We start from the raw sequence: 12,364 nt of genomic DNA, 5'->3' as shown, positions 1-12,364 counted from the left end.
CTGTTACTGTAAACTGCTCTCTCCCAAGTTAGTATGCGGTGGTTTACTTTCCTTTGAAAATTTCGACAATTTATTTACAAAGAACTAAACTCAAAACCGTATTCATTACAAAACATTAATTTAATATAAGCATTCAAATAGGTTGGAATCTCTCGCACTCTATCTCTCTTTTTACTCACTATGTTTCTGTCTCAAAAAAAAAAAAATCTTATTTTTCCAATGACTATATTACTTCATCACTTTGACAGCTGCAAAGAGACAAACAATTCTTTCATGAAATAACCCAACATCTTAGTTACGAAAACAAAAATGCGGTATATTGAGGCAAGTGGGTCGTCAACGAGAAATCTAATCGATATTTGGAAATTCTTAATGCAGATAACCATGTCCATAGCCAGCATATCCCAGTCCATAAGATCCATAGCCACCGTATCCCAAACCGCCATGGTAAGTGGAGGTGGTGTGAAGAGCAGGAGCCGCAATAACTGCAGGAGCAGCATGCACTAAGGGAGCGGAATGAACAACGGGAATCGACTTTGTGGCCACTTTGTAGGTGTTAGCATATGAGGTAGCCACAGGATGGGCAGCCACTATAGCTGGAGCAGCATAGGACTTGATAATCGGAGCATGCGAGATTACCGCTGGAGCAGCATATGCAGGAGCCAAGGCGGCACCGTATCCTAGGCCATATCCATGGGCTCCATAAGGAGAAATCACACCGGCTTGGGCAACAGCACACAGGGCAGAGATGATAGCAATCTACATATATATAGTTAAAACTGTGATTTAGTTATGAGACTCAAACCACAAGACTTATCCTTACCAGTTTGAACATTTTGTTGGCTTTTTGATATATTCCTCGAATACTTCTTGACTGAATGAGTTGATTATGTCTTATGGGCCATAGCATGAATTGGCGTCTTATTTATACCAAGCGAACCTCGAGAAATATTCTGAGAAATCTCTCACAATGTGCAAACATACAATTTTGGAGAGAGACCGTGGGAGAGAGAGAGACAGCAAAACAGCAGCCTAACGTGCACGCCCTGTCTGCGGCAGCATAGTTGAAGCTGCCAAAAGCCGAAGCTTCGGCTTCGGTTTAAGAATTACCAACCAGCCGAAATCGCCTCACATAGAAATCGCTAGAGAGATCGGGTCTCAAATCAGTCACGCGTCTACTTCCACTTACAAACACTGTTTAGTGGACTGGGGGCTGCACTGGCATTTACTTTAATTAGTTTCATAGTAGGTACATTTCTTTAGTAGTCGAACCATTGTTTATGCAGCGTGGAATTGTGCTTCTACAATTGCATAACACTCCACCCAGACCAAATATCAGCTAAGATAGCTTTTAATTTACTATAATTGTATGTATATACAATAAATATTTGTTAATAAAACAGCTTGGCTAATTTAAAAAACTTTAACAAAGGCCTATTATAACTATGGGTTCTGGTGATTCTAATTTCACCTTCAATTCAACACATCTCCATTTCTCTTGAGATCTATTGAGAACCATTAACTGCGGCGTACACAGACAATAATAGATAAACAATAGTAAAAGTGTTGACACTAAATCAAGTAGTAAATGGAGTCCTAGGACAGTTAGTTGTTCCCTTTCATATTTGCAGAAGCCAATTTCAATAATTTTTGTAGATATTAAGTACCACATTACAATGTAAATTTCGTTCATTTTTGTTTAGTTCATTTATCTGGATTTCAAACCACCTTTCTAAAACGCAAACTTGACCAGGCATGTGATTATCAATCAGCATCTTTGCAGCGTTGACTTTGACAGCTCATTACTGTTTATACATATATATGTAGATCTGTAGGTGTGGAAAATAAAGTCAAAACTGTGGCTTGGTTAAATGCAAATAGAGCGGTGTCTACTGCCTATCCAAATCTAACTTCATATTCATTTTCAAATACGCACCACAAAAACAGTCCCTGAAAAATGGCCATAGTTAATAACTGACTACAAATTTGTATGGTAGCTGGCTGCAAACAGCAGCAGCTGGCTCCTATTTTTCTTTTTTTACCAGATTTCTTATCGCAATTTTCCAAGCAAGACCTGGGCCAACATGGCGTATGCGTAATTTCGCGAAAATCAATTTATTGCTTTGCAAATAAATCACACTAAGAGAGAAAAAATAAGAGGAACGGGATAAGCTTTGTTTGCTCATAGATGCAAGTTTTAGTTATACTCCTCCCGACCTCCCGAACAGCTGCCTAAGCAACAAAACCGTTTATGCTGACCACAGCGCATGCAGTTTTATGTTGTGGTTGGATGACAACTAACTAAGTCATCCGATAATTTATATTAGTTCGATACCTATTAATAATATTGTTTCTATGGAATGGAAAACTTATTCATATTACCGACGATTTAATGGCAGGTCATATTTTTTTACCGTGGAGTCGGCTAAAGATTTTATATAGAGATTCAACAGAAATATAAAGCTTGTGACTCATTTCAGTGATAAATATAAAACCTAATGGTCAGTGAGCACTGATCAATGGACAATGCTTGAGCCAACTTGAGCCAACTAGGCAGTGTTAAAAAAAAAAATTATTCATAAAATCTGCATGTAAAAGACCAGAACCCTTCACCATATTGGTGACACCTTGAGGCTGTATGGCTAAATTTTATGCAAATTCACAAAATAGAAGGCGGCACAAATTGTCGCATAAATCTTTAAGATCGGTTGATTGACACAAAACGGGATGCCAATTGCGTGATCGATAGTTTAAACAGACCAAAAGTCAAGACACCACCCACTCGGACAGTAACTTTTTGCGGTCGTTCATTTTTTGATTTGATTTGAGTTGCAATCGCAATGGCAATTTGACTTCAGGTGGGGTAAATAATTGCATTTTAATGGTTTCGCCTCAACTGCAATTGACCAGAGCGCTGAATTCCAGTCCACATGCATCGATTGCCCAACAAATCATTCAAAATTTCAAATTAAAAGCCAGAAATTTGAAATTTTCTCTGGGAGTTATGTGGATTTGATGCGAAATCGACGCATGGCAGACAACCTTTTTCTTTCGTCTTGGTAAGGAAATATTGTAAGCTGGGACCCATGTTTAAATAACGTGACCGCAAAATACTTTATGGTTTATTTTTATACCCTTGCAAAAAGGGTATATTAATTTTGGTCAGAAGTGTGCAACGCATAGAACGAAGCATCTCCGACCATACAAAGTATATATATTCTTGATCAGCACGACGAGACGAGTTCAACTAGCCATGTCCGTCCGTCCGTCCGTCCGTCCGTCTGGATCAACGCAAACTCCGCCTAGACCGTAAGAGCTACAGAGCTGAAATTTCGCACGTAGGCTTGTATATACTGCAGGCGTTGTATATCTCGGATTCAGCCGGATCGGACCACTATATCATATAGCTCCCATACAAACCCCAAAGTCACGAACAGTGACTTTTCTCAATAACTTCGTTATTTTTTATGCTATTATCGTGAAACTTAATATTAGAGAGTTTACTATGCCTATAAGCGACTATGCCAAATTTGATCAAGATCGGGTGACTATATAATATAGCTCCCATACAAACGGCCAAGTCACGAACAGTGACTTTCTCAATACCTTCGTTATTTCCTGAGCTATTGTCGTGAAACTTAATATTAGAAGGTTTACTACGCCTATAAGCGACTATGCCAAATTTGATCAAGATCAGGTGACTATATCATATAGCTCCCATAGGAACGATTGGTCGAAAACAGTGACTTTTGTAAATAACTTCGTTACTTTTAACGCGATTGCTTTTAAATTAAACATTTCTTAATTTAATATATATGTTAATGACTGTGCCGAATTTGATAAAGATCGGGTGACTATATCATATAGCTCCCATAGGAGCGATCGGTGGAAAACAGTGACTTTGATCAATATCTTCGTTACTTCCTATGATTGTAGGCCTTTCTTTCTCAAGCTTAAGCCTTTTTAGATAAAACGTTCTTCCACATTGATGGCTAATAGGTAATGATAGAGTTACCAAAAAAGTTGCAAGGGTATACAAACTTTGACGCGGTCGAAGTTAGCCCCGGCCCTCTGGTTTAATTTGATTTTGTTTTAGTCTTGTACTACTATTATTATATCTATGCAATTATTACTATGGTGCTCATTTGCATTTGGTCTGGTGACTCCACTAGCACAATGTTGTTGATGTGATGGCTTGGCTATAGCTGGGGCAATTAAGTATACCACATGTTGGACGCCGAGGCGAAGCGGTCAAGGTCGTATTTACGTTGTTTTGTCGCAATGTCGTGCATATTATGAAGCAAAGTGAACAACAGCAACAAATATACTTGCAAATAACTTTAATATATCTACAGTGGCAACAGCACTGAGTTGTAAACTATGAAACTGTAACAATAGCCAACTTAAAACAAAGACAGTTCAAACACAAAAAAATTATAATTATATTATAATAATATATAGAAGTTTGAATGCTTTTTTTCTCTCTATGTTACATATTTCTTAACAATTTTTTAATTTAGAGAGATATACATAGACGATATTGAGGCTCGACGTACTTAAACCTTAAAAACAGAAGAAGTGACGAATTATCTAAACAGCCAAACAAGACCTTCGGGTGCCGACATTAAATAGTGCAACCTAGTGCTCAATCTAGACTCTAGATTCTAGAGTATGACATATACCGCTTAGATGCCGATGTGACGAGTTATTAACAAAAAAAACCGTCTTACAATTTTCATTAACCAAATTAAGGTGGCAAATAGAGAATCTCACCTTCGAAGTAAATACGAACCAAAGCAAATCTAATACAAATACAATATTATCTACGTTCAAATTCTTCAGTTTTCCAAACATTACGAAATTTCTGCCCATTACGTACATAGATCAAAGATATTGTGACAGCTTCAATGAGTTTTGTTTCGGTTGTCATCGCACCTCTAATGCAAATACATATCTCAATCCGAAATAGGTTCGAAATTAAGCAGTTAAATCATTAACGAATTTATGCAGCAACACCATTGAAAATAACAAGACCCCTATACACATAAGCTCGTAAATTTCAACAAGACGCCTTGCAGCACTTTAATTATATGTCACCAAACTCTATGCAAAATTTTCAGTGCGGGCAATTCGAGAGATTTATGTGAGAGGTTATCTGACGCGAGAAACACGTTCGTCGTAAAATCGGCTATAATTGGGATTTAATTGATATTGGCCCGCCGAGTGGGTGACCATTAGTGGAAGGTACCTATGTATGTATACCGCGCCAAACTCTTCCTTCGCTGCCCCTGTTGAAATTCATTGTTCTATGGAACGAATTTGACTTTCACTTTTTGTTTTTGCTGACAATCGGACTGAGATTGTTCTAGATCGAGATCGTTTGGATTAATCACCCTGAACTTGAGCGGAAATTTAAAATTAGGAAAGGAAAAAATTAAAGATTATTTCATGTTTGAACACCTTCAAACATTTCAGCGTCTTGAAGCAGAATATCGCTGAACACTGCGTCAGATTCCACAAAAAAAGGCGATTTTGAGTAGAGGTTTTAGTAAATTACGTTATCGTTGATTACTTAAGTGGATATGGTTTATTCTTATCAAGATGGTTGGCAAAATTTTTTTTTTGTGTATGGCAATGAAATCATTTTTCAATCTTCCCCACTGTGCAACCACCAATAGCAAACAAGAATTGGTAGGGCTGTAGCTATTCAAAGTTGATTAAACCTAATGATAACCACATAAAAACTTTACTATTTTTCATCTACTGTACGTTTTGTCTGAATGTCGATCAATCGAAGAGAAAAAACAAGAGTTTTGATTATGAATAAGCTTTAACAAAACAAGAAATGAACTAAAATGCGATTCTGTAATCAAGGAAGTCAATAATTGACAAAAACTAGACAGTGTTTGGCAAGCAACCGACAAAAAAGAAACAAAAACATAAAGCAACAAAAAATAGAAATCAAAAAGCTAAAATTATCAAATCTAATAGCCGTTTAAGCTCCGGTTTAGTTTTGCTGTAGTTACACATATTTTTTTTCTGTATAATTCAGTCATTAAATTTAATAAGACAGTTTTCGTGTAAAAAGACCCCAAAGCTCCGGCTACTTCCAAAAGAACTGGTCAAACATAGAATATCCCAAAATATTTGGTGTCGAATGAATGCACAGTGTAATAATTGGCATAAAATTAAATTGAAAGGATAGAGGAAATGTTGAAAGCAGATAACTACATTTTAACAACAATTGCGCACTGGGCCAAGTACCCAAATAATTAGTATAACGTCATACTTAACTATAAAGTCGAGTAAGAGCATTTATTTACACCTTAAAGCTAAAATATTATCCATATTTAAAATTAAGAAAACAGCCAAGCACAAGTTAAAGATCAGTTTCTTAAAACGTTTAAAGATATGATTTAATGTTATCAACAGCTAAAAGGCTTAGCTCTAAAGAGTTCGTAAAAAGCTATCAAATTGCTGTCACATTAACGCCTCCAGATGCCTTTAACCTGATTTGGCGTCTCGTGTTTTCGAAAAAGGAATTCTAAATTTATATAAAAAGTAAACAAAAATATTTTGTTTGATATTAATAATAAAAGCTACAAAATCTAACCAATACTTTGAGTCTTTTAAAAGTAGAAGTTTTAGCAAAATGTTTAAAAGTAAACCAAAACTGGTTTTGATTTACTTCAACTTACGTAAATATAAGTAACGAAATTAAATAATTATTTGCTGTAGTTGAGAGCGGGGCATACTTTTTGGCTTCTAATGGTAATTCTGTGATCTGCAAAGTATGCAACACTAAACGATTTAAACCTGCATTGAACCAATTAAAAATCATATGTCTAGGAATTGAAATGCCAAATAACCAGCTCTAAATGTGTGTCTTTGTTAATCAACTTTCACTTATATAGAATATTAAAATAGACTTAAAGCAAATTTCCTACGTACAGCTCTTTAACACTCCAATACAAGTTGAGATATCAACACAGACAATTGAATGGACCGGGTGATGTGTTTGAAAGATTTAGCACGTTTTGAGACATAACACCTTATTTTGGCAACTCTTGTTAGCCTGCTTGGCATTGTCAAACTCTTTAAAAGAAGTTTGCTGATTTACACTCTATTATGAGCATACTTTGAGAGGATTTACCGCACAAACTAATTATGGCGTTTTTGCTTCGGCTGGCCACGCTTGGCTTGAGTCCAAAAACTAGAGCAAAGTCGTCGGCGTTGACGGCGCGCATAAACAACCAAAACAACAGCAGTAGCCCTATTTGACTGTCAGCAAGTTGGCTCGGTCGAGTTGGTTTTTCTTTTTCACTGTTAATTTAATTAGTTTTCAAGGTCGTATCAAATGGGCTGGGAATCTGCGTTTTGTGAATACAGAATGCGACTAATTAAAGTGTAGGAATAAAGTTTTGCCAATTTGCGTTGATCATGAACATATCTAGTGACAACGAGGGTTACTTAAAAAGTTTAGAAGGGACAGACATGACTGCATAATACATTCGGCTGTTTATTTAATGAGAAATGTATATTAATCTTTTACAAGGATATCAAACAGCAACTTTAAAAAGATAAATGAGCCGAAACTTACTAAACCAGACTTAATGGGCGGGTGGATTATACTTTAAAAATATGAATTTTGAGGAAATCTCTGAATAATCTTGGACTCGGCTTGTAGCACACTCAAAACTTTAGTTGATTTAGATACGCCCAAATGGGTCACTAATGAGGCTGAGAAACAACAAACCAAAAGAAGCAGCAGAAAATTTTTGCTGATGGCTCGATTGTTTGTGCCAATTCTAACGTAAAAAAATAATTTCGAGACTAGTATAAAACCCCAATGTCTTTTTTTATTTTAATCAGAGTTAAAAAACCACACGCTAAGCAAGACAGAAAATGTTTAAAATTGTGAGCAACCTTTTTAAAGCTGAAGACAAAATACTAATTCCCAAGCATTTTTGTAGCTATTTCTTTGGATTGCCTTACTCGTCGCTTCAAGCCAAGGACGCCCAAGCTATCTGCCGCTGGACTATGGTGCCGTTGAATATTCACCGAGTATTGTGGGATATGAATCCTTGGCCCTGCCAGCAGCAGTGTCTCATCAAAGTTCAACGGTGGTGCACGAGAAACGTCCTTATTGGCGGCCTGTTGTGAAGTCTTATACACCCTACTCTTCCCCGTTAGTAACTTATGATCCTTTGAGCTATGGCAGCGCTGGATGGCAATACGATCAAGGATGGAACTACCCTAACATTTACCTCAAGTGAATACCACATGAACAAATAAATGAAAATCGATAGACAGCATATTAGATTCAAAACTCAGTTATATTTATGTTTTAGTGGGGTCTGTGTAAAATTTTTCAACTCTCTTTCTCCTTGTCTTACCAAGCGTGAGCAGCATAAGCCAGAGGGGTGTGGTAGGGAAGCACTGGAGCAGCAGCATAGGTGAAAGGAGACGGGTGATATGCAGCTACAGGGGCACTGTAAGCCACTGGGGCAGAGTACGCCAATGGAGCTACTGGCGCGGAGTATGCCACTGGAGCTAAAGTCTTCACAATTGGAGCAGCAGCATGTAGGGTTGTTGTTTTAACCACTGGAGCCACAACATCCTCGATGACAGGAGTACTGTGAACCTGGGTGACACTCTGGTGGGAAACAGCTGTTGGAATGCTCTTCACCACAGCACCTACTTTTGCCAATGTGGGCTCCTGAATATAAGTGGTAGCAGCAGCGGGAGCGGCATAGACTACTGGAGCCGACACATGTGGTTCTGGGCGGGCAGCAACTACAGCCAACAGGGCAGCGAGAACGAACTGTTGGAGTGGGAAAAACCAAGGAACCTTTTAACAAAGATCTCTTATATAAGGCAAACACCTTACCAATTTACACATTTTGTTGATGGTTTGAGAGACTTCTTTCGAATGTAATCAATGAGGGATTTGTCAACGGCTTTTATACTTGAACTTCACTTTCAGAAATACACATGCACCGAATACATAACGATATATACACACACAACAAGATATACATATGTATGTGCATATCTGTGTTTGTAAATGTATCTATCTAGACATGGACACGTCATTGGTCTTGAACCATTGAGGCGGATACAATGGGAAGCCAAGTCAAGTAAAGTACGTGCCTGAACGGATTCTTGTCTCATTCTCGCTCCCTGCGAGAGTCTTGTCTCATTCTCTCTCTCTCTTTTACCTGAATTTCTGCGTCTGTGGGCCCATAAACCAGACCAGATTACTATTCGTAACCAATTTTAAGCTCCATTATTTCACTTATTTTTGGCCTCGCGCACTTCTTTCAACAAAAACCAACAATTTCCGTCGTTAACTACCAAACCTAAAACTCTTATTTTCATTTCAAAATAAGTGAGTGAGGGGTGTTGCTAATTAAGCCACCTTTCAAGAACTTCCGACATGGACTTTGGCATGTGGCAGCTGCCAGCACAATTCAATCCAGAAAAGCTTTTGACAACTAATATTTTCGCTAAGAACAATACTATCTTTAAAAAAACTTCTCAAAGGTTTCCATGCACTAGCAGCTAAACATACAGTACTAAATCAAATCATTGAGAGATCGGTAAAGATGGGAGAATTATCCAAATGTGTCACTTTTCACTTCAAATAACTTTTCTGATACAAGGTAGACTCAAAAGCAGCATCATGATCCCTATCGAATGAACTAAGGTACATTAGGATAATCAATCTGTGGTCAGAGACCACGGCACCCTCTTCCTGTGTTTCAAACAATTTTGGAATAACTCCTTGTGAGCGCTAAAAATGTCGAGGAAACACTTAATGAAAAATACGATGTATGCTCTCAATAAAACAATAACTTCTATGCATATGCTTACAGGGCATTCTTTAAAGAAGTGCACATTTTTTTGCCTCTCCAATCAATTTCAACCAATTCAAACAGTTTTTCATTGTTAACGAAATTATTTCGCATCAGGGACAGCATCGGCACATTCATGACAAATGTACATACATACATACATATGTATGTATTTTTACCTAGACTGTTGCATATCTATGTTTGTACCTAACCGTCTTAAAGGGCCAATGAACTGCACATGTACATACAATAGAAGAAATGGACTTTAAAACAAAACAATTTTGCCTAGTTAAAATTCATAGCACATTGAGAACCTTTTTGCCAATGAGAAAGAATGATGTGAGAGAATCCAATAAATATCCAATAAAGTAGGTACTCTTTTAAATAATTAAGAATACATGAAACTTGGAATTTGAATTATTTTATTGAAATGAAATACAAAATAGTTTTTTTTTTTTTAATTTTGATGTCAAATTCCATTTTATTTCAATTCCAATCTAATTTCACTTTCGAATTTGATATAACATAAAAAAAAAACTCAAAAAAATTATATTACATTCTAGTAACTCATCACAATAGTAGGCATTATTTGTTTTCAAGAAATATTTATGCATTTATTTAAATTCATTTCACGACACCGTCCAACAAAATTCCTGGTCAAGGTTTAACGCTCTCTTCTACCACAAGCCAGTAGCAGTATAGGTCAATGGGGAGGCGGCAGCAATTTGGGCAACAGGGGATGCAGCGCTATAGCTGGTGTGGAGGACGGGAGCTGCAGCGGCATAGGAAGTATGCACAACTGGAGCAGCGGCTGCATAGGTGGCATGGACAACAGGAGCAACAGCAGGAGCGGCATAGGTTACCACAGGAGTTGACTTCACCACTGGTGCAACGACATCCTCAACAACATGGGCGGAGCTGTGTACCACAGACTGGCTCTGGTGGGAGACAGCAGTAGGGATACTCTTCACAACGGCACCAACTTTGGCCAGGACTGGCTCCTGCACTATGGTCGTATGGGCAGCTGGAGCTGCGTAAACCAAGGGAGATGTTTCGTACAGATGGCCGGGACGGGCAGCAGCTACGGCGAGGAGAACAGACAATACCACCAACTTGAACATTTTGAAAAATTGCTTTTGGTCTGTATTGACTGATTGAATTACAAGTGTTTGAATAGAGTTTCTTGGGAGAACTGATTGTCGATTTAGCTGCATTGGGTTGTTTATATACCACCTCCAAGTTCGAAATTCAGACTGAAGCGCGACCTTCAATTAGACGGCAGCACTCACTCGCACGTACGCACACACAAACACACACTCTGTCAAAAACTTGAGCATGTCACACGACTCAGTTCAAAGCTGAAATTAAATCCCTAATCAGATTCTTCTACCGGCCGATCAATAAGCAATTAGTATTGGTGGGCAGCTTATTCACACAGACTTGCTTTTGACCATTACATGCAGTTTGAGTGCGTGAAGTGCACTAGGCTAGCCAAAGACTATTGTAAGACGAAAGCGTTTTCATTATATGATTTTGTATGGCCTTAAACAATGACAATGCATCAACTGGATTTTTCTTTTGACAATAAAGTACCATGTTTAACCAATCAAACTTAAGAAAACTTGTTCGTTGACCAAGTTTGGTACCAACACGCCAGCAATGTGGCTGATAGTTTTATTTCTGGTTTTCCGGAAACTTTCAGGCAAACCCTCGTATAAACGTTGGTACATTTTCAAGGTCGATGGGCAAGGTAAGTCTGGGATTTCTTCACTAAGCAGTTGCAGCTCTTTTATTTTATTGTACAGCTCTGACTCTTAATTGTTTTATTTGAACATTACTGCTGGCTCAATACTACATATAAACCAGAGCAAATGCTGTAGCATTATCAAATCATTCGCATCGTTTGCAGTAACAACACAGACCAAAAACATACTTCGAATTTTCTCAACATGTTCAAATTGGTAAGAATTTTTAAATCTTCACTATTAAACTTGAAGATCATATCCAGCATCCAACAACAATATTTCCATTTCAGGTGGTGTTGTCTGCTTTACTCGTGGTGGTAGCCGCTCGTCCCGGTCTCTACGAATCTCCCTTGGTTTACGCAGCTCCAGCTGCCCATACAACCATAGTGCAGGAGCCAGTCCTGGCCAAAGTTGGTGCCGTTGTGAAGAGTATCCCTACTGCTGTCTCCCACCAGAGCCAGTCTGTGGTACACAGCTCCGCCCATGTTGTTGAGGATGTCGTTGCACCAGTGGTGAAGTCAACTCCTGTGGTAACCTATGCCGCTCCTGCTGTTGCTCCTGTTGTCCATGCCACCTATGCAGCCGCTGCTCCAGTTGTGCATACTTCCTATGCCGCCGTTGCACCTGTATTGAAAACAATTCCCTCACCTGTGATTTACAATGCTGGGTGGTAAATGACGACGGAAAAATCAGAGAATAACTTAAAATGTTCCTGTTGTTCTTAAGTGAACAGAATCGAGTTTAATTGCGAGTAAAATGTTA

The 12,364-nt window shown here is 38.2% G+C and overlaps 4 protein-coding genes across 4 annotated transcripts; 2 read left to right on the top strand and 2 right to left on the bottom strand.

Moving 5' to 3' along the window:
• Nucleotides 1-163: 163 nt before the first annotated feature.
• LOC137572042 (cuticle protein 10.6) lies at nt 164-877 on the bottom strand. The gene is made up of 2 exons (XM_068283819.1): nt 824-877; nt 164-759 (listed from the first exon to the last, which is right to left on the bottom strand). The coding sequence occupies exons 1-2, from the start codon at nt 833-835 to the stop codon at nt 370-372; spliced, it is 402 nt and encodes a 133-aa protein (XP_068139920.1). The 5' UTR covers nt 836-877; the 3' UTR covers nt 164-369.
• Nucleotides 878-7,905: 7,028 nt separating this feature from the next.
• On the top strand, nt 7,906-8,276 carry LOC137571988 (uncharacterized). Its single transcript, XM_068283755.1, has 2 exons — nt 7,906-7,917; nt 7,974-8,276. The coding sequence occupies exons 1-2, from the start codon at nt 7,906-7,908 to the stop codon at nt 8,274-8,276; spliced, it is 315 nt and encodes a 104-aa protein (XP_068139856.1).
• Nucleotides 8,277-8,317: 41 nt separating this feature from the next.
• Nucleotides 8,318-11,038, bottom strand: LOC137571987 (cuticle protein-like). The gene is made up of 4 exons (XM_068283753.1): nt 10,539-11,038; nt 9,771-9,796; nt 8,891-8,922; nt 8,318-8,824 (listed from the first exon to the last, which is right to left on the bottom strand). Exons 1-4 carry the CDS (start codon nt 10,976-10,978, stop codon nt 8,393-8,395), a joined length of 930 nt encoding a protein of 309 aa, XP_068139854.1. The 5' UTR covers nt 10,979-11,038; the 3' UTR covers nt 8,318-8,392.
• A 726-nt stretch (nt 11,039-11,764) lies between these two features.
• LOC137571977 (retinin-like) lies at nt 11,765-12,334 on the top strand. The gene is made up of 2 exons (XM_068283743.1): nt 11,765-11,818; nt 11,893-12,334. The coding sequence occupies exons 1-2, from the start codon at nt 11,807-11,809 to the stop codon at nt 12,274-12,276; spliced, it is 396 nt and encodes a 131-aa protein (XP_068139844.1). The 5' UTR covers nt 11,765-11,806; the 3' UTR covers nt 12,277-12,334.
• The last annotated feature ends 30 nt before the right edge of the window (nt 12,335-12,364 follow it).

This window comes from Drosophila tropicalis, unplaced genomic scaffold (genome assembly GCF_018151085.1).
Source record: "Drosophila tropicalis isolate 14030-0801.00 unplaced genomic scaffold, ASM1815108v1 contig_169, whole genome shotgun sequence".
Taxonomy (NCBI): domain Eukaryota; kingdom Metazoa; phylum Arthropoda; class Insecta; order Diptera; family Drosophilidae; genus Drosophila; species Drosophila tropicalis.
This window is presented reverse-complemented; position numbering and strand designations above follow the sequence as displayed.